At 36.0% G+C, this 22,312-nt stretch overlaps 1 protein-coding gene across 2 annotated transcripts in view; it reads right to left on the reverse strand.

The window, feature by feature from the left end:
- Window positions 1–22,079, reverse strand: part of LOC127979173 (dachshund homolog 2-like) — a 32,375-nt gene extending 10,296 nt beyond the window's left edge. Inside the window, exons 1-3 of one of the 2 annotated variants that reach the window (XM_052584550.1) lie at window positions 21,460–22,079; window positions 5,072–5,187; window positions 1,187–1,306 (exon numbers count right to left, since the gene is read on the reverse strand). In XM_052584550.1, coding sequence (XP_052440510.1) covers window positions 1,187–1,306; window positions 5,072–5,187; window positions 21,460–21,911 — 688 coding nt within the window. In that variant the 5' untranslated portion in view covers window positions 21,912–22,079. The remainder of the gene's footprint in view (window positions 1–1,186; window positions 1,307–5,071; window positions 5,188–21,459) is intronic. The other variant, XM_052584460.1, reaches the window with a different exon arrangement.
- Between the last annotated feature and the right edge of the window lie 233 nt (window positions 22,080–22,312).

Below are 22,312 nucleotides of genomic sequence, written 5' to 3' on the forward strand. Positions count from 1 at the left end.
TAATGTGTGTGTTACACTATACACGACTTCCATGCTAAGCGCACGTGGACGTGAAAACAAGCGCACATGTGCTAACATACACCCGCATGCGTGCACACAGAGCACACCTGTTTCTGTTAACGCAGGCAATCACCCGTATGACAGCTTTCGGCCATCTTGTTAAATAATGCATGGAATTTTTCTTTCAACCTGTCAAAGCAGGGGGGAGGAGTATCTCTCACTGTCTCTCTCTACTCTTCTGATGTCATCCTTGATGCTGATTTTCCTTGACTGCATTCCATCTTTCAAATGAAAGCCGTTTTTTTTTCTTCTCTCCTTAATTCTGCTTGTCCACAGCTGTTCACACTAAGAACACTTGTGCTCTCTTCCTCTTAAACTCTTGTGAGAACTGTCTTTGAAGTAAACATTATCTGTGTTAGTTTCAGCCACTTTTAGTATATGGCTGCTGTGTTTGAAGACTCAAGACTTTATATGATGCTTGAAAATCTGTCTAGCAAGTGCTGATCGGTGCAAACATACACACACACACATACACACAAAATCATATTTGTATTTATCAAGAATGCATTAAAATGATCAAAAAGGACAGTAAAGAGAGAATCGTCAGAGAATCCTGGAAAAAAAAAATATAATATAAATAAATATAAATTTAAATGTAAGTACAAATAAATATTAATAATATAAATATAAAGAAAAACATTTATATATAACTAAATAATAATTTAAATCAGAGAAGCCACAAAATACTTTGAATCATGCACAAATGATGCATCCAGTTATGCACACAAATATTGTGCATATATAATATTATCCATTTATACATCATCTAATTTTGCTTGGCTTGTATGCATACAGACAAACACAGGCACCCCAGCAAAAAATGTCTTGTTTCATCTCTAGGGCTGGTGTACGATTAACTATTCACCTGTCTTTTGTTGGTTTTCTCTAAATGCACAGTCAGGCAGCAGTCATTAATGTCACCATTAGTCTCTGTAAACCAAGCACAACCCTGCAACATGGGCCCCCTGAGCGAGCTCTGTGATGGGCCTCATCTCACCCAAAAGGCCCAGGTTACTATTCCAAGGCCATCTGTCTGGTACATCTACAGATTGCAGATTTAAACAAGCTGCCTTAAAGGAACTCAAACACACATTAACAAACAAATCATGAAAGTACAAGCCTGTACCTGTATTAGAGTTGAGCTCATCTGAATTGAATTCTGAGCCATTGTGGGTCTTGTGTAGATTCATCATCATCTTCATCTTCTGTATCTTCAAAGCTTCAGCCATCGCAGCTGTTGTTAGACCTGCAACACATTCAAGTGCAATATCTCAAACAACTGTGTACCCGAAACACTCCACTGATATCTCACCTGATTATTTTACACAGCAATGAGGTAATCAAACGGATTCAACAATTTTTTTAGAGCTCAGTTTTACCAAGATAATAAGAATTGTTTCCTGAGCACCGAATCAGCATATTAGAATGATTTCTGAAGGATCATGTGACACTTGAATACCTTAAAATACTGGTTTCAGGCTGCTAAGAGATGTGCTATTTATGAAGCACATTAGGCTAAAAGTTACAGCAATAAATTCCTTAGTTGACAGTAAATGGATGTTGTCATCAGCAGCAGGGTTTAGTCAGAGCAACTGGAGGGTCACAGTGAGATAAGGGACCTGAATTAGCTCTGTTGGACTGGACTGCATTATTTATATAAGCATATCATGGAAGTCGTCCAAGAAATAGCCATCTGCCAATCAATCACTTTAAACTCCTCCCACCACCAGAACAATTAGGTAGGCAAAGAGCTATGTCCTTGGTTTCCCTTGGATACTGTCAAAAAATTATAAGAAAAAAACTAAGAAAAAAGTATTGATTGCTGACAGACGAATCTCTGGACTTGTGATTGATGTTAAAATTGTTGTTTCTCTCATTACAATTCACATTTTTAAGTCACAACACTGTAACTCTAAAGATGTCCGCTGTGTGTTTGTGATGGTGTGTGTGTGTGTGTGTGTGTGTGTGTATGTTTTTGCATATGTGTTTGGGTGAGCGTGTGTATTGCATTTGACAAGGTCATGATTTTCCGTTACATTTGGACAAAGAAGAAAACTGCAGGTGAGGCTGACTGCCCCACACACACACACACACAAACACAAACACACACACACAAGTAAAGAGCAGCATATTCCCTCAGTAGAGCATTAGCTGCTTGGCTAATCATGATTTTAACATCTCTATGTGAATTCTGACTGTCTAAATCTAGTATACAGCTGTTGCATGATTTTCGCTGTGGACTCATGGGAAAAACAATCTTCGGAGACTTGAGTTGAGTTATGTAAGCTGTTTGACAAGAAGGAAAGTGTACATTCATGTGAAGGGAGATTGTGCTTAGGGGAGAACACTATTCCTTGAGCTCTTACGGTATACCAGAAACAAAGTCACGGCTGCATTCAATGTGATAAAAATGCAGGGGATATTAGTACTTCAATATGCTGGTTTATTAACAGTTAATGAAATATGTTTTTTTTATTGTAAATTGAAGTTAACTGATGTTGCTACCATATTTTTAACAGTGAAGTTCTGGCAACCACAGCTGCTGGTATTTTACCATAACTGTCACAGCTTTTATATTTACAGTGTATATTCTCCTGTATGTCTATACACCATTATAGCCTATTATGTGTATATCCTATTACATACTGTATATCTCTCCTCTCCTTTCCTCTCAGTATTTTGGCACCACCCCCTGCTGTCTGTCATTGCCCTAAGTGTCAAAGTCAAATTTTACTTAACTAATATTTAAAATTGAGAGAAACAATATCATGCCATTGTCACATACCTCAGATCCCATTATCTTGAGATATTACTTATGTTCGGTAAGAGTACAGAGCTACCAAATTAATGTAGATAGTACAGCTCAGACCACCAAAAAGTATCATATTGAAATCTCTGACATTTGATCTTGGCCCTATATATTGGCAAATCTGAGCACAGTTTGAGATATTGTTCATATCACTTCTAAAGCTCTAGAGAAACAAAGAGATTGCTCCGGGTTTTTTTTTTCTTTTTTTCAGGCAAACAATCTGAGAAGCCTCTCAATTCCTGTCTAAGAGGAACAAATGAGATATTAAACTAACTTCTGATTTTCTTTTCTTTGGAAGCAATCACAATGGTAAGCAAAATACTGCTATATCTCCATTGTGTTTGCTTGTCTGTTTGTACACCATATTTCTGTTGGAATATAATCACTGATTCATTCATATGGTGCCACCAGTTACTTATTTTTTTTACCCAACTGTCATAGCCCCAAACAATGACTGAGCACTTGGCAAATCAAAGCAAACTGCTCTACGCTCATTCCTAACGAGTCCTGACATCTGGCACTTGACGATGCCAAGACACTAAGTGACATCTCCACGGTAACTGCTCAAACACGGCAGAATATCACTGCACAGTCTAGCGCATCCTCCATGGTGACCCCATAGCTTTGTGTGTGTGTGTGTGTGTGTGTGTGTGTGAGAGAGAGAGAAAGAGAGGCAATACTTTTTGCAGTGCCTTTACTGCACACACATACATATACACATGTGCTGATAAGCATGCAGTATATAGCAAAATATTTTTAACCAGGTGTATAGATTTGAAGAATGGGTTAGGGTTTTAAAATTTTTGATCTCTCTAACATCAAATTTATGGAAGTATTTTTATTAATTATTTATTTATTGACCGCAGTGAAACAAAGGTCAATGCTTTATTGTGTACACTTATACTGGCCTCATCAAGCTAAGTAGTTCTACTGTAATATAGGGGAAAAAATCATATTCATATTTTATACACAAAACTGATTACTGAGTGTATATAAAATGTAATGTGTTGTTATTGTTAAATAAAACTAAAAATAGAACTATTAAAAATACTTTGGTTAATTAAAGTTAAATGAAGCTGAAATATAACATAAATATTTGATGATAAACTAGATAAGAAATTCTGAGTTGCAACTGAAGTACTACAATGACTAAAAGTAAAATAATAATAATAATAATAATAATAATAATAATAATAATAATAAAAAATTAAAGCTAACTGGAAAAAAATTACAATTAAATTAAATTAACAAAAAAATATTTTTAATATAATTATTTTTAATAAAATTACTTTTAATAAAATTAAACCACATAACAAAATTACCAAAACTTGAAACAAACTGAAGATAAAAAAGTAAAATAAGTAGTCATATTTTGATCATTACTACGCAACAACAAATAATAAAATAAATAATATAATAGTGTGTGTGTATCATATGTTATGTAGTAGGATAAACATATTGTGATGGTTGAAAATTGAAAAAAATAACAAACATGAATTACTACTGATACAGGATAGAGTTTTTTAGGAATAGGCCATAAAAACTGTCTGTGATGGTTAACGCCCAGGTACTTTGGGTCTGTGGTGGGAAAATATAACTTCTTGAAAGTTAAGTTATAACTCTCAAGTGATTAAAATGAAAAAAGAAAAAAAAAGGTAAATTACATTTTACAGACATTATCTTGCAAAAGAAAAAAGGCACTGCTTGCTTCCTGAGACTTAACCATAATTGTCTAAAAGTGGGAAGGACATGTCCCCTTCCAGGTATAATGATTGCTACGCCCCTGATTCTGGCAGGAATAAGACATTTCTTGGGGCAGATTTCAGCACATTTTCAGCATCCACCCTTCCCAATGTGATACAGTAGAGCTGAGAAGCTAGGACGGGGGATGTGAGGCTTCTGGCCAGTGAGAGGAAGAGGGAAATAGAGAGGGATGAACAGATGGATGAGTGATCCCGCTGGGGTGTGTCATTCATCACTGTCACCCGTAAAGAAGGTGCATGAAAGATGACCGAACAGAGCGGCAGAAAGGGAGAGAGAATGAAAGATGAGCAGAAGGACAGCAGAGGAGGGAGTGATTTAAGCATATACTTTTCATGTGTGCTGAAGGAGGCTGTGAATGAGTAAACTGAGGCTCATCTGAATTTACAGAGCACTGAACATGGTGAAAAACGAGACAGGTGTGTGTACGGCTGGATTTACCTGTGGGTGACAGCAGGACTGGAGACAGATGGCTGTTTGCTCTTTGGTGGAGGATTCTGGGGCTTTCTTGCACACCAGCCCCATAGGAACGCTTCGGTGGGCGGCCTGGACGAGAGCTGTGACGGGTGTAAACACACATTAGTATTGTGCCCATCATCAAGGACAACAGAGACAGACAATGGAGAGGATTTATCTGAGAACCACACCACTGTAAAAAAAAATACACATTTAAAGTGAATAAAAAAACATATTTTTCTACTTAATATGCAAAACAAACAAACAAAAAACTCAGTGATAAAGGCAATAGAAAAAAAATAGTAATGAAAAAAGTAGAAACACAACAACACTTTTAAATTAAATTACAGCTACAAGTTTGACTGTAAGCTTATTTAAAACTTATTTGAAATTTTTTAGCATGCCAAAAAAGACACTGATAACAGTTCTGCATTAAATTGAGAAATCTTCCAGGCAAATATTTCACCCAATTTTCCTCTCAATTATAAGCCTGATTACTGATTTAAAAAGGGCAACATAAAACAAATTAATTTGATCAAAAATACAGCTTAAACAGTAATATTGTGAAATATCCTACCAAATTCAAATAATCACTTTGTATTTTAATGTATTTATAAATATATATTTTATTGCTGTAATGCAAAGCTGAATTTTTAACATCATTACTCCAGTCTACAGTGTCACATGATCCTTCAGACATCATTCTTAAATGCTGATTTACTGCACAAGAAACTGGAAGAAACGGTGATAAAAAAAATTATTATTATTTTTTTTTTGCAGGATTCTTTTGGTGAATAGAAAGTTAAAATGAACTGCATTTATTTAAAATAGAAGTACTGAGAAACATCATATATGTCTCTACTGTCACTTTTGATCAAACTAATGCGTCCTTGTTAAAAAAAAAAATATATATATATATATACTGACTATATACTAACGTATATACACTTAACAAAAAAGTATCTATCTAATGTAAATATAGTTTCTATGTTCTAGAACTGGAAAGGCTTTATAAAGGTCAAAACAAAACAAATAAAATATTCTGAAGGTTTGGATGCAGACTCTTCAGCAAATTTCAAAAGGGACTCCCAATAACTCTTCTCTTGCTATTACATTGCACATATTTCCACAATGTATTTTGTATTTAAATACATTTTTCCACAAAGTGTTTTGTGTTTTTAAAAAATACATTAATATGAATTTATGCCCATCTCTGCCGACAGGACATGCAGATCACCCACTCGCTTTTCACACACGATTTTCTTAAATAAAAGCACTTTAAAGACATTTGACTTGAGCTGGTTCAAAGAGTGGGCCAGACAGCGCACTGAGCACTAACGTGTAATGACTAGACTGAGCAGACAAAATTATTTGTAATGTTTAACAAATAATCTTTAAACCCCCTGTGAGTTCCATGAACCATCCCCCGAAAGTGCAACTATCACTCCTAGAGGCTTCAGTTACCAGGGCTACCATCTGATAAGACTGTTTCACTGTTCGAAAGTATGTGAAGAGATGTTATGTGCAATGGAAAGACAGACACAGGGCCACAGGATGGACATTTCCACCATATAAATTAATATACCTTTCTATGAATAAACACACATATTACAGAACATTGTGTCTACTATTTACTTGAGGCATGTACAATCATGTCTCCTATGCAATCACATAATACAATATATGTTTATTGTGTTTTGTCTATATATATAACACCTTGAATGAATGTGCTAGTATTACTTAATTAACCAAGATCACACATAAGCTCCAAATTACATTTCCTATTTGTTAATTTACATTACATTTTGCAAACTCTGTGACACACTGGTATTATAAGAATCTTTAAGACTCTTCTCTTGAACAGCCAATCCAGTTTCATATGCAAAACACCCTGCTAGAAGACACAGAATCGTAAAACATTCCCTTCCAAGTTACCATTCCTCATGGTACTCAAGTTCTGTGGGTGTGACATCTTCAGACTCAAAGATCATTGATGGCAAGATCAGGTGCGTTTTTAGATTCTGTGAAGATGAGGATGCTGAGCTAGAAGACACCTATGTTTGTGCCTGCAGTCTTGTCTTTCCATTCACCAAAGATTCTCAGACTTCAGCTGGTTCTCTCTCATCAAGACAACATCACTCAAGATCAACTGGAGCGTCAACAAACTGCATCGGGACACTTTTATTCAACTGGGTAAGACATTCAAGTATCAAACTTAGTCTCATGGTTTGATCCATGAAGTATCCCCACCCATTTTAAAGAAGGGCGTGTTAAAACTAAGAAACTGATGATTTGCTCAAGGCTGTTGATCTGCTGAATCTCAAATGATACTATAACTTCTTGCATTCCTGTACTTTGCTTAAGCTCTCTTTCCATTGCTAAACTGCATGCATGTATGTGTGTGTGTGTAGTTTAAGTGTTTAGTGTAGTTAATAAAGTCCTTGTATCACACTCAAGGTTGTATTGTTGATTTGCTCATAACTGGAGTCCCTAATTATGCAGATTTTGGCTACATGCTCACAGTAGTTATGGGATGTTATAAATAAGGATGCTATTTCCCATACCCCGGATATAAACATTTCTTACAATTTATAAACAATCCAGAACAGGTTTGCTGATTGTAATGATAATTCTATGAGCTGTATTAAAATGTGCCTGTGCAAAACTCAAAACTATAGGGTAATGTGGATGGTTGCCAGGGTGTTGCTAAGGTACTGATTGCTTTTGAGTGATTCTGAGTGATCAAGTCAACAGAGCACACATTCAAGTCTCATTATGATTTGGGTCCCATGTTCAAATGTAAATCTATGGGATATTTTATTCTTTTGCCTTCCATTCAAAAAATCATAAGTCAGATCACTTTGAAAAGTAATAGCTCAGCTCTCCTTGCAATTGTTCTTGTCTGTTTGATAAACGGTGCAGAGCGATTTATGCGCTGAGATGTAATACTCTTGTTTTACTCTTGAGTATTAACACAGGCTCAGCAGCAGTTTAGATTTTAAACAGAGTAAATTAAATAAGGCAATGCGATTTTGAAATGGATTGTGTATGCTTTCTGCACACTTAATTACTTTGATGCCTGAAAGAGCCACAAGCATTTGCGGATGAATCCCAACAGAGAGAAAGAAAGGGAAGGGGAAAAAAGCATTTCCACGGCAGTTCAGCTGCTTAAATCTCTCTTTTCATCCTGGTGTGTAATGTTTATACATCCACTAACCTGCTGTGTCAGCCTAACAGGAATGTGTGCAGTGTGTGTGGGACGCTGGGTTGATGTAAGGGGGTGTGAATGGTTTCCTCTTTCTTAAAAGCACAGACAAAAGGAAGAACGCTGTTTACAATGCTTACAGTAATACAGCTCTTAGAGATGCTCATTCATTGATCTCTTAATACCACTTCTCTCTCCCTCTCTTTCTCTTGCTCTGTCTTTCTGTGCACATGAACGGAAACACATACACACACATTCACACACACAAAACTAATCCAGATCTACTGACAACAGCTCTTTTGTTCTGTATTATCAGAGAGAAAAGAATCCCTCTCGTTTAGTGAACGACAGGATGAGCTGCTGATGGAAGCGATGCAGTCATGCAGAGGTCACCAGCGCAGACAAACTCTCATAAAAATAACTGATGGCAGGCACTGGAAACACACTGGCTATACTATCCAGTCATGCCAACTTCATGGTATCAGATCAGGCTGCTTTTCTGTAGCTCAACAGGTAGAGCAAGATGCGACAAATACTAAGATCATGGGTTTGATTCATAGGGACCAAAAAGAGTCAGAGCATTTGCATTTATATTCGGACTGATTATAATTCATAAGCTGATTGAGTCTAAAACCATGGAAACATTTTCAACTGCACCACAGTACTTTTAAAAAACTTTTTTGTTGGTGCCGTGCCATTGATTCTAGTGACCATGAAGTCAAATATGAATAACTTTGCTATAAGAGGCTATTCATTCCTTTCACTTCTACAACAAGTATACAAAAATACTAAAACAAAAAATTACTAAGATTAAATGTATTTTAAATGACTTTTTCCAAAGGTATTTCAATTCAAAATAGCATTTCAAATACATTTGAAATACAGCCTATCCCTGCAGGAATTCAGCAGTCTAATATGGTTGATACTTTATGTATTGAGAAAATTAAAAAATACTCAGATTTAAATGTTTAAATGTTTAAATTTTTCAAAGGTATTTAAATACAAAATAGTATTTTGTATTTTAAATACATGTATTTTAAATACTGCCCATCCGTGGCCTCAGATACTGTATTTATTAAGTTTATCTTGAACAAAATCTAGTTCCTGCATTATTTTCCTATATACATTGACTCCCTGGGTCTCGTAACATAGTCTGTATAGGTCTCTAACCTGCAATATGCACTTTAAATCTTTATTTATTTCAAATTAAAGGACATTGTGATTTTCTAATGCAATACTCTGCATTTTAGTTACATAATGTTTCATTTGTTTGTATGTGGCCTTGTTTGGAAAGTCAAAGACAAATTAGCACATAGTGAAGAATAATGTATCTGCTCTAACCTAATCTAATTAAATATGCTTGTTCACATACAGTACATTACATACTGCGCTATTTGCTGTATCATCATGAACACAAAAATAACTCTTTAATTATTAATGTGTTTACTCTAGAGTGTAGGAGAAAATATAACATTTCATTAAAGACAAACTCTGCATAAAACCTATATCAGACCACACCCAAAAAGCCTGTTACTATGGAAACCTGTTCTCAATCAATACACTGTCATCGGCTATGATTGGTGGCAGATGGAGGACAAGGGAGGATTCCCCCAGAGATCAAAGACATATTACTAAAGCTCAGACACACACACACAGTTCAACAATTATTCATTTTGTCAATCACACACACACACACACACACACACGCACGCACAGAGAGAGAGAGGGGTAATGCTACATGATAGATATCAAACAGCTGTCAAAGACATTGAACACAGGTCTCATTAACTATATATGTGAGGGTGAATCTCTAAGAAACATGTCACATAATTGGTTTCTTATTTCACCCAAAAATTAAAGAACCAACAAACTTAAATTGTGTTCTATAAAATAAATACAATAAGCATATTTGTCCAATTTTAGGACCATTTAAATTATAGAAAAAAGTTAAAGGCATAAACAATGTGGATCTCTGAAGGCTTCAATACATTGCACCTGTTTTGAGTGTTCAGGAAAACCTTTTTTAAAAGCAGTTCATTACATTTGCAGTTCACCTTTGGTGACACTAGTGTGACATAGCAAATGTTATTTTATTTTATTCACTGTGGGGGGAGGTACTTAAGTGTCTTGTAAAAAAAAAAAAAATACACCTTAAAGATCCTAGGTATATCACTTCTTATTGTTATATTATAAAAAAAAATTTTTTTCTTTTTTTTTTCTTTAAGAATATAATTTCACCCTATAGGCAAAAATATGTTGTTTCATTACTTTACGTGTTATTTTGGGTTAAGTGTGACCAGAACATGTTTTTAAGGTTTTGTGACATGAACCTGTTAAAATTAACAGCCTATACATAAGAATATCTCCCTGCATTACACTAGACATCACACATATATTTAGAGCTATATATACATTATATTGCAAACATGCAAAAGAAAAGAAAAAATGCCCATAACAAAAAAACAACAGTGGAAAGTAAAGGAGAGAATGAATTAGATCATAGTGAGACAATTTGGGTTATTTAATGTTCAAAGCCAATATAATTTACAGCCCCTGACACTTTATATTTGTACAGCATATTATGAAAAGAACACAATGCTCAGGCACCGAAGTCTGACTGTTATTTAAATTTAGAATATATAGTATATGTATATAATATATATATCTGCATAAAGGGTTAAGAATCACAGTCAAATGCACTTGGAAGGCTGAGTGTGAAAGTAGAGAAGGAAATGGACAGAACGAGAGAGAAACAGAGGCACAGTTTATCCGCTGCTCTGTTTCTTCATCACACAAAGACTTCATTCATTCTCTTTCTAAAAAGAATCACAGGAGCAAACAGAAAACATAAATGCTGATTTCTATTCATAGAGTGAAAGGGGAAAGAGGGCACAACAACTGGTGGCTTGAAGCATTTTTATTATGCTTGAGTAAATAAAGAAATGTCTTTAAAAGACAAAATGAAAAATTCCATTCTGAAAAGTATTAATAAAATAGTGTGAATGTGTCAAATGAGCCCAAGGCAGGGGGATTTACAGTGAAAAATAATAGATTCAATCACTTAGAAAAAAAAAAGCAAAGCACTCCTATTTTAAGCTAGGTTTTTGTAGTTTGTTTAAATCACAAAAGTATGAGCAATAGTAAAAGTGACACTTACAGTATGATAACAAGCATCACTAATGACCAAAATTGGGCACTGACTGCTTGCCAGTTTCTCCCTCTACCTCATGAATACTTCTTTCTCTTCCACTCTTCCTGCCCTTTTCTACTTTGCCTCCTGCATATTAAAACATTTACTTATTCAATTCTCTCTACTTTCCTCCCTCTCTGTCCTTTTTAGATAGAGGACATATTTGAAAGCCAATAAACAATCCTCTGTGTGTGTATGTGTGTTGGAAAAGTGTCAAGTCAGCACGGATGACACCTTGTGATCGGACAGAGAGACGCGAGCAGCATTCTCAGAGGTGCTACAGGGCAAGAATGGAAAAGCTGGCAAAAGCAGACAGGGAGTAAAATAAAGCAATATGCAAAGAGATTTCAAACAATTAAAGTGTTCATATGACGTTGCTAAAAAGAACATTATTTTGTGTATTTGGTGTAATGCAATGTGTTTATGTGGTAAAAAAAAACACATTATTTTACACATAATGTATATATTTGTTTCTCCTCTATGCCCCACCTTTCTGAAATGCATAGATTTTTACAAATGCGTTGTGATTAGCCAAATGACTCAAGCATGTGATGGAAATGTTATGCCCCTAAACACTCTGATCATGCCGTGTGTGCCTGACGGGTAGGATAAAATGTCATGACACCAGAGCAATGAAACAAAACCAATAAAAACCATTACAAAAAAGGCATTTGTTGCATCCAGTGGGGACATAATTACTGATCATAATGACTTTATGTGTTGCTTATCGCGCTGCATAAACATTTACATTTACATTTAATCATTTAATAGATGCTTTTATCAAAAGCGATTTACAAACGAGAACAATAGAAGCAGTCAGGTCAACAAGAGAGCAACAACAGTATACAAGTGCCATGACAAGTCTCAGTTAGTCTAGTACAGAACACATAGCCAGGTTTTTTTTATATATATATATAAATGAAAAGACAAGAAAAGGAAAGTGCTAGTATTAATTGGTTAAGTGCTGGCGAAAAACATGGGTCTTAAGATGTTTCTTGAAAATGAGTAAAGACTTAGATGTACGAATTGCGATTGGGAGGTCATTCCACCAGCTGGGCGCAGTCCAGGAGAAGAATCTTGAGAGTGAATTTGAACTTCTTTGGGATGGCACCACAAGGCGTCGTTCACTTGCAGAGCCCAAACCTCTGAAAGGCACATAAGATTTAACCAGTGAGTTTAGGTATGAGCCGTGCCAGTGGTCGTCTTGTAGGCAAGCATCAGTACCTTGAATTTGATGCAATCGGCTACTGGTAGCCAGTGTAACCTGATGAGCAGAGGAGTAATGTGAGCTTTTTTTGGCTCATTGAAGACAACCCTCGCTGCTGCATTTTGAATCAATTGCAGAGGCTCGACAGTACATGCAGGAAGGCCCGCCAGGAGAGCTTGGACAAGAAGTTGGGTGGCTTGCTCTGACAGGAAGGGACTAATCTTCCTAATGTTGTATAAGGCAAATCTGCAGGACCGGGTCGTTGTAGCAATGTGGTCTGTGAAGCTTAACTGATGATCCATCACAACTCCTAGGTTTCTGGCTGTCCTCGAAGGAGTAATGGTTGATGACCCCAGCTGTATAGAGAAGTTGTGTTGAAGCAATGGGTTAGCTGGAATCACCAGGAGTTCTGTCTTCGTAAGGTTAAGCTGAAGGTGATGGTCATTCATCCAGCTGGAAATGTCACTCAGACAGGCTGAAATATGAGCAGCTACCGTCGGTTCATCTGGTTGGAATGAGAAGTGGAGTTGGGTGTCATCAGCGTAGAAGAAGAAAAGCCATGTTTCTGAATGACAGATCCTAATGATGTCACGTCGATGGAGAAGAGAAGTGGTCCAAGTACTGAGCCTTGAGGAACCCCAGTAGCGAGGTGTTGTGACTTAGAAACATCACCCCTCCAAGACACACTGAAGGATCTGTCAGAGGTAGGACTTAACCCACAGGATTGTGGTTCCCGAGATGCCCATCTTTCTGAGGGTGGACAGGAGAATCTGGTGATTAACGGTGTCAAAAGCAACAGACAGGTCCAGTAAGATGAGTACTTAGGATTTTGAAGCTGCTCTTGCCAGACGCAGGGCTTCAGTAACCGAGAGCAGAGCAGTCTCAGTAGAGTGGCCACTTTTGAAGTCAGATTGGTTGCTGTTCAGGAGGTTGCACTGTAAAAGGAACATAGAAACCTGGTTGAACACAGCTCTTTCAAGTGTCTTTGCAATGAGTGGAAGAAGGGATACTGGTCTATAGTTTTAAAGAAGCGCTGGATTTAGAGATGGTTTCTTAAGCAGTGGGCTAACCCGAGCCTGCTTGAATGCTGAGGGAAATGTTCCAGAGTGAAGAGAGGAGTTGATAATGTGAGTAAGCGAAGGTATGACTGAAGAAGAGATCGCTTGAGGGAGGTGAGTGGGGATCGGATCAAGTGGACAAGTAGTAGGATGATTGGACAGGAGAAGTTTGGAAATGTCCATCTCTGAGAGTGGGGAGAAGGAGGAGTAAGAGTGTGCATCGGTCATTGTGAAGTTGTCCTCAATTTGCAGTCTGGAGAATTGGTCACTGATGGTTCTTGTCCTATTTTTGAAGAAAACTGCAAAGTCGTCCGCTGTAAGAGTTGATGGAGGAGGTGGTGGAGGCGGATTAAGAAGAGAAGAGAAAGTTTTGAAGAGTGTCCGAGCGTCACAACAGCTGTTAATTTTGTTGTGGTAGTAGGATGTTTTAGCTGTGAAGACATTTGCAGAGAAGGACGAGAGGAGAGACTGATACACACTGAGGTCGGAAGAGTTTCTTGATTTATGCCATTTCCTCTCTGCAGCCCTGAGTTTAGAGCAATGTTTTTATAAACATAAAACCATGTCTACAATTGTAATGGGAGAAATGACAAACAACAAGCTCCAGCAGTTACTCTACACTGCTCAAAACTCGTGTTTGAATCATCAATGGCAAATCCTTTAACGTTACATATGTAAACCTACTTACAGACTGTGTGTCAGAAGCGCCAGACTCCTTCCAAAGTTAGAATTGACCCACTTTATAGAAACAGACACCGGCATTGTAGGCTGCTCTCAGAGGAAACAGCCCTTGTCCTCCGCAAAATGCGCTGCACACAACTGAAAATTTAGGTTGAACTTTTCTGGAACAGTCTTGTAAATAGAACTTAAACACTGATTTCTAGTTGTTTCCTCTTTTTGAAGGCCAAACAAAGTAGCTTACCTTTCACAACGAAACCAAGCATCTCCACGCATGGCACGGACGGCAACAGTGAGAATAAAAGTCACGCCTTCTTTCTTTGCATGAACATTTGGGCGGTGTTATGCAAATCTTCCCACATAGTGACATAGACATGTGGGGGCGTGTTAGAATGAGCCGTTTTAGTTAGGAGTGGTTGACTCTTAACTTTTATAAAGAATATCTCTTTTGATTTGAGACTTGCTACTTGTTTGCTACTTTACAGATTTTCTTTATGCACCAAGATCCTGTAACACGCCAAAGAGAAAGGCTTCTTATACACGACAACAATAATCTTCTGCTGAGCACACACTACATTTTAAATGTTTAAATGGTTATTCACTGAAATACTTGACATTTGTCCTAGATGTCCTTGCAGTGATGAAACGATTTGTGAATGAATCATTCTTTTGAGTCAGATCTTTTCAATCAATCTGGTTCACAAAAACTGGTCCAAATAATTTAAATAATACATTTTCCTGTATATTTAAATATATTTTACAAAAAAAAATTATGTTGTTCTTTCAAACACATGAAAAAAAAATAATAATAATGAAAAAAATATGTGTACATATAAAAAATACTATAGTGCACGTCTCACATGGACTGCCATTATGATACCTTTATAGTGCTTTTACATACTTTGCATACATACTAAGTTTTTATTGTAATTTATCAAAACAACAGAAACAAAAATGTTTCCATTTTGGTCATATAGGTTAGACAATGGAAAGATATAACGGTGAGTAAATGATCACAGATTTTTTTTTTTTTTCATTTTAGTTTAACCGATCGTCTTTAAAAGGAAGGCAAGAGGAAGAAAACAATCTTTTAAAGATATACTATTAAGCTCCACTTTGTCATTTTTGTTTTCTTCAAGCCACTAATGGAGAGGTGAGTAGGAAGAGAGGGCTTATCATGTGTCTAACATCCATCCATAACATCCACACCTCGACAGGAAAAAGCGTGGGGAGGGAGTGTGTGTGTGCTGTATGTGCGTTTGTCTGCTTGACTGTCTTAAGAGGAAACTGACTATTTTACAGGAGCTTATCTCCTTCACTCAGATAAGAGACCCAAACAGAAGTCCGTTTTATTTTTTTCAGAGGACCATTATCACAACACATCTATCCATCTGCATGTTCCCCGTCTACACAACCACAATGCAAACACTGAGGCATGAGACACTCAACACAAGACATAAACAGGTCACGATGCTAAGGCAAAAACTATTGAAATGGAGAATCTGTTCGTCTGAAAACAAGCTGACTCTTGTTGCGTCTAGACTAGATCATTCATTTATGCGTCTGTGAAACGCACGAGAATCAGGTCATGAAAAAAAGATGCCAGATTCCTCCAGTTTCATTCAGTATCTCGAGCACTTAATGCGCTAACCTGTCACTTAGCGCCTCACAATCAGCTAATCGCTCGGCACAACATACAGAACTTCTCTGTGTGAGCAATTGCTAAACAAAGCTCTTGTCTGTCCACAAATGGTGAAAAGCCCTAAATGCTTTTATTGTCTGCCTGGTTTCACCAATGACAATAAAAGTTTGTACTGAAAACAAAAGAAATAGAAAGGTTTTATTTGACAATTAGATTTAGAAATATAATAGTCACTAGCATCCAAAAATGGACTTTGTAAAATTTTGTCTCATGTTCAAAAATCAAAAATACAGTAAAAACAGTAATGTTAGAAAAAATATAATTTCAATTTAGATATCTGTAAATTAAAATGGCTGTCATGGCCAAGCTGAGTTATCAGTATCATTACTCCATTCTTTAGTGTCACAAGATCCTTCAGAAATGATTCACTGAATTGGTGCTCAAAAACATTTCTTATTATTAGAAATGTTGAAAACAGTTGTGCTGCTTTTTAAAAATTATTTGATGTACAAAGTTAGAAGGAGCAGCATTTATTTGCAATACATTTTTTTGTAACATTATAAAAATTATTTACTGTAACTTTTGATCAGTTCAGTGAATTCTTGATAAATAAAAGTATTAATTTCTTTAAAAAACAAAATAAAAATTACCTCAAACTTTTGAACGGTAGTGTACTGCATGTAAAGGGTGTTAATTAAAATATTTGTTCATTTAAATACACAACTAAATACACAAAACAATTTTGTATAATTTCTAATCAGGCAATAAATAGACTACCTACAGTAATATTATTTAATATGTGAACCTGCAATCTAATCAATGCATTCTGAGCATAAACAGGCTCTATCATCCACATGTTCCTGATATTCACCTGGTCTGCACAATAACTTTTAAGAGGAAGTTTGTACTGTAATATTTACAGCCTTATTCTTAACAGAGAGGCACAAAGCTGTGATGCAGAAGTCGTACCATCCAACATCCGGCTCTGATGTGGACAAATGCAATTAAGTGTTATCAAAATGTCCACTTCCTACTAAACATTAACCTCAATGAGTGCAACTGAACCCCTAGTTCAGCTGACCCCAGCTGCGACACAACTCTAGAAGGATTCAAATGAATGACTGCTGTTCTCTTCACACTCACTGCTTGAAGTAGCACATAGTGCCATGTTTGGCCTGTTTTACATTGTGTCAACTTGACTTGACTTGATTTGCAGCAGCAGTCATATTAACAGCTTACTGGATTCACAATGTTTGAATTTAAGCAAAACACTTAGATGAAATAGAGAAATGCATACTTGAAAAAAAGAAGTGAATTTCCTGCATGGATTAAATTTTTTTAATTATAATATAATAATATTTAATAATTAATTTTCTCTCATACTTTCTTCTCAAAATAAAGAATTGCCAGATATAAACTCAGACAAAAAGTTGCAATTAATTTTATATTTCATATTTCAATTCTGTGACGAAAACAATGTTATGTTAGTATCACTGAGATAATTTTATATTTTTATTAATATATTGAATTAGTTTTATTGAATTATATTTTCCAATTTTGCTATGCGTTGTTGAAATGTTTATGTTTGATATAGTTATTACTGTTTTCAGTTTTCAGTTTTTTATTACATCATATTAAACTAAATGAAAAATTTTAAATGTTGCCTTGGCAAGTAGCTGAAAAACATTTTAGTATTTAATTTAATTTTGAATTCATATTATTTCAAGTAAAAAACAAAACAAAAGTGGACACAAGCTTGACTTTTTCTCGCAATTGTCTATTAGTTTATATCTGCCAATTCTGAGTTTACATCTTGAAATTAGGGATGTAACGAGATTTTCACGGTTATATGGTTTCACGGTATACGGTATTAAACAATTCAAAACAGGTTTTCTTTTTGGTTGAACAAATGTTTGAAAGCATGCATTTATTCAAATTTAATTAATCAAAAACAAGAAAATTTAATCACTGATTATTTATTAGTTTAATAACTTATAATTATCATTGATTATTAATACAAATTCATAAATTCTGGTTTCTGTATATAGATTCTGTACTTTTATGATTTAATACAAATATACTTAAAAATGGTGGTAATGAAAATGCATAAAACTTTAATTTAATTAATGTTTTAAAACCTTTATTCTTTTATAGATTTGCTAAATAAAAATGAGGGAAAAAATTTTTTCCTTAAAAATGTTTATGTAAATAATTTTTTGTATTATTTTAGAAGTAGGGTACATTATAGTACAATTTTAATTTCTGTCAATTTCTGTCAAACGTTATAAAATGGGAGCTGTATCTGCATGGTATTCTGAATAAGTAAACATGTTCGATGCGATTCCTTGTTTTGCAGCCGCTTTCCGACCACAGTTTTTGCAAACTGCATCTACCCTCGAGGACAAGCAAGCATTCATCTTTTCTATATAAAAGGTATTCCCATACTAGTGCCAATTTGAACTCATATTTCGACGTGGGATAGAGATTAGAGATAACGGCCTCTGTCTCTGATGTTGTCTCAGCTGTATGTGTGGGTGGAGCAAGAGAACAGTTAAGTGGAAAGGTGTTGCCTAGGCGCAGGTGAGATTCTGTGTCTGTTATTTTCTCCCAATACCGTAGATAAGCAAATGAACATGGTATGATAATCGTACATGTTTATATCATGGTATATCATCATAGCGGTATATCGTTACAACCCTACTTGAAATTCAGAATTGTGGGATATACTGTAAATTCAGAATTTCACCTAAAAAATATATATATTTATTATGAGATGAAAAGTCGCAATGACATTTTTTTCCCATTGTGGAAATAAGCTTCTATAGAAATGGCTTCACTAAAGAGTCAAAAGCCAGATTAAGGCTATTGCATATTCATAATATAGCAGACACAATGGTCATCCACAGCAGCCCCCTGATTCACTATAACATCACGCATTACTTCATACTGATTCAGTCATGACTCAAAAACGTTTGAGGCATTGACTTAATGTTTTATAGTGCTTAACGTTTTGCTTTACCAATTTTTATCATTAAATGTTAATGTTTAGTGCATGACATGCTAGGCAATAAATCAAGCCACCCTTTGAGCCTTTGTATTCCTGGGATCACATATGGTGAGACATCACTGTTTATACAGAGAATTAAAATCATGGGTGTATGTGTGTGTTCACCACAATATATGTCACAGGTGAATAAGCAGTTCACTCATGCGCAGCAGTGTAAACCATCTGCTAGGAAACACAATCCAGACAACACAAAGGTGAAATGTGACCAATACTAAATTCTTAATACAATTAAAAAATATATTCTTCTTCCTGGCACTATTCAGATTTTATTGTGTTTTCTTTAATAACTTAATTAAGAATGAAATATGAATTTGTTTTCAGTACACTAGCAAACAGATACCCTTAAAACTAACAGACATGAACCAAAAACCACAAACAGTGGCTTTCTACATAATTCTAAAAAAAGATTATATATAACTGCTAGTATATGTTATTCTATCTACCATTTCCTTAAGAGTCATAGCTTTAAATTACAAAACTTTTTTCAAAATACTATAGTTTCCTAATCTCACCAGAGGCAACAGTTTTGACTTTCACACCCCATAAAAATATTTCCTGCAAATCTCTGAATGTCCAAAAGGCCCCTTTGAAACCTGATGACAGACTTTCTTCAAAACACATGACCTAATATGACAATATATCTCCCCCTCTATTCAGTTATGGTCTCTGCACAAGCGGACCGCAACAAAGAGAAGGATTAAGACATCACGTTCAAAGCACCAAATTTTAACCTATTGTCTGCTGTGAATAAAGCATGACCGTAACTTGACTCTGTAGAGGTTACATGATCCCATTTCACAACACTGTACAAAGCACACTAAAATATATACAGTCATGTTGTTAATCACTTTGAGATTATACAGAAGCTATTATCCAAATGAAATGTTTAAATTCATTACACTATTAGGCTCCAAGCAAATTTTTTTTATTTGTTAGGACGAAATGCAAACTAATTAGTTGTCTCTCTCTCTCTGTTTAGAAGTCTGTCATTATTGATGTTAGTAATGGAACATAACACAGGATGCTCCAAATGTACTTAATGAAAAACAAGCAGCAAGGTCAGAAAACGAATAAACAGTTTACTAACTTGACCAGTGCATATGAATTTACATAACGGAGGGAACTGGAAAATTGATCTGTCACGCATATGCAAGGATCTAAGGGGACTGAACAGGACAGGCATGCACTGGGCTTCAAAGAATGGCAATTAAGCTTTGGCCACGAAAAAATCCACAAGCTGACGCGCAACATGTATTCACAGAACTAATGGTTCTTGACGGAACTATTCCGTCCAATTAGAGCCAGGGTTTTCATTCATGGATCTGTGGACCCCTGGGGGTCCATGAAAGTACTTCAGGGTGTCCATGGGGAAGATAAGCATGTTGTAATGTATTAATGTTAGCAAATTTTCTTGATAAATGTTTTGCATTTTTCATATTAGCAATTTGCACTTTGCTAATGGGTACTGTTATTTGGTCTGGATCCTTTAAGTTATTCTAAAATTAATTAAGAAAGGCAATTCATGTTAAAAATAATTATTATGTATATTATTACAATAATCATGATTTCACTTTCTGAGTTGATGACATTTTAATACCTTTTGTGGGACTTTTTTATTTATTTAAATTTGCTTTTCAAATTTTTATATTTGAAAAACTTTTGGCTGCCAAATCAAAGTCAGTGTGGTGTAACCAACATGCAGGAAGTCAAAAAAAAAAAAAGAAAAAAAAGTCAACCAATAGGCCTACCAAGTTTTTAAAAACCCTTTAAAAGATAGGTTGGTACCCTACTTGTATTCAAGGTGTGAGTAGGTTTGAACGTTTCACTGAGGACACTTAATTTGCACTAGGCTACACCTTTTGACATTTTTGTAGTCATTCGATTAAAATGATAGGCTATTCTGAAAATGAAATAGTCTTGTACGAAAGGAACAGGAATAACAAAATTACATTGGGAACTTTCTTTGAGCCTGTCAAACTTCAAACTATATATTAAAAATATTTCTCTTTTTTTTTATCGTCTGGGACATTTGTGACCGAGTCGAAACTGGGGGTCCACTTGTTGCTTTCTGTCGAATGCCATAACGGGACAGCATGTTCTTCCACCCAGTTTAAAATACAGTCTACTCCTATTTTTACACATTTCTACTTCACTGCAGTGTAGCTACTGCTTTTAGAAAATAATCTTTCTTTAATATACTATAAAAATATATTTTTACATTATATATTTTTTGTACTTTAGTAGTCTATTCGCAATTCAGTGGTTAATGCGCAATCACCAATTATTTAAACCACAAACAGGAAAAAAATGTATTCACCAAACGAACCTTGCGCTGTTACAGTCGTTGTACAACGCTTCAAAATCCTTTCTGGAAATGAGTTTGCAGCGGTTCACGCCGGGCTGGATGGCACCGAGTCCGCGCAACACGCGCACCTGCTCCACGGTGCACACCACCGGGTTTATATCCAAGCGCTTGAGTTTCGTGTACACGGTGTGCAGTCCGCCGACAAGGTGCTTCAAGAAAAGGTCGAAGACTTGCGGGAGACAAATAAGCTCATTTCCATCAACGTTAAAAGACGCGACTTTCACCCCGTGCACCTCCACGATATTGCATTCGTTCGTCGCTGCGCCGCTCGGAAGCGACGCGTTGAGTGAGTTGCTCAGTCGCGGAGAGTCCGGCGGACTCGAGAAGAACGGGTCGGTTCTGAAGAGTTTAGCGGACACCGCAGAAGTCCCAGAGTGAACCGGAAGAGTCGCAGGAACGGCCATAGTGGTCATTACAATTATTGTTATTGTTTATTATTTTCTTTTAGGTCGTCTACTTTCTCATCACTCTCCCTTGTATGCTTTCCTCTTTTGCACTGCGTCCACCAAACAAAACTGGCGGTACCGAGCCGCGCGCTTCTCTTTACCCGTGTGAAAATTCAGATAAAGGGAGTGCTCGGTCCGGTTAACTCCGCCTCTCGCTGGAAGAATGATGCTCCATTTTGCCAACCGCATGTGCTCTAATTTATGAAAGACTTCACTGGAGGTCGAAAAATTACAGCCCTCCTCCTCTGTTGAGCGAAGAGTCCAGCTTCAAGCTATGTTAAATCCCAGATCTATCCATCTGACCTTCCATCACTCAATCTCAAAATTATTATAAACATAAAAAAAAATCCCCACATATATATAATTAT

This window comes from Carassius gibelio, chromosome A1 (assembly GCF_023724105.1).
Source record: "Carassius gibelio isolate Cgi1373 ecotype wild population from Czech Republic chromosome A1, carGib1.2-hapl.c, whole genome shotgun sequence".
In the NCBI taxonomy this organism is placed as follows: domain Eukaryota; kingdom Metazoa; phylum Chordata; class Actinopteri; order Cypriniformes; family Cyprinidae; genus Carassius; species Carassius gibelio.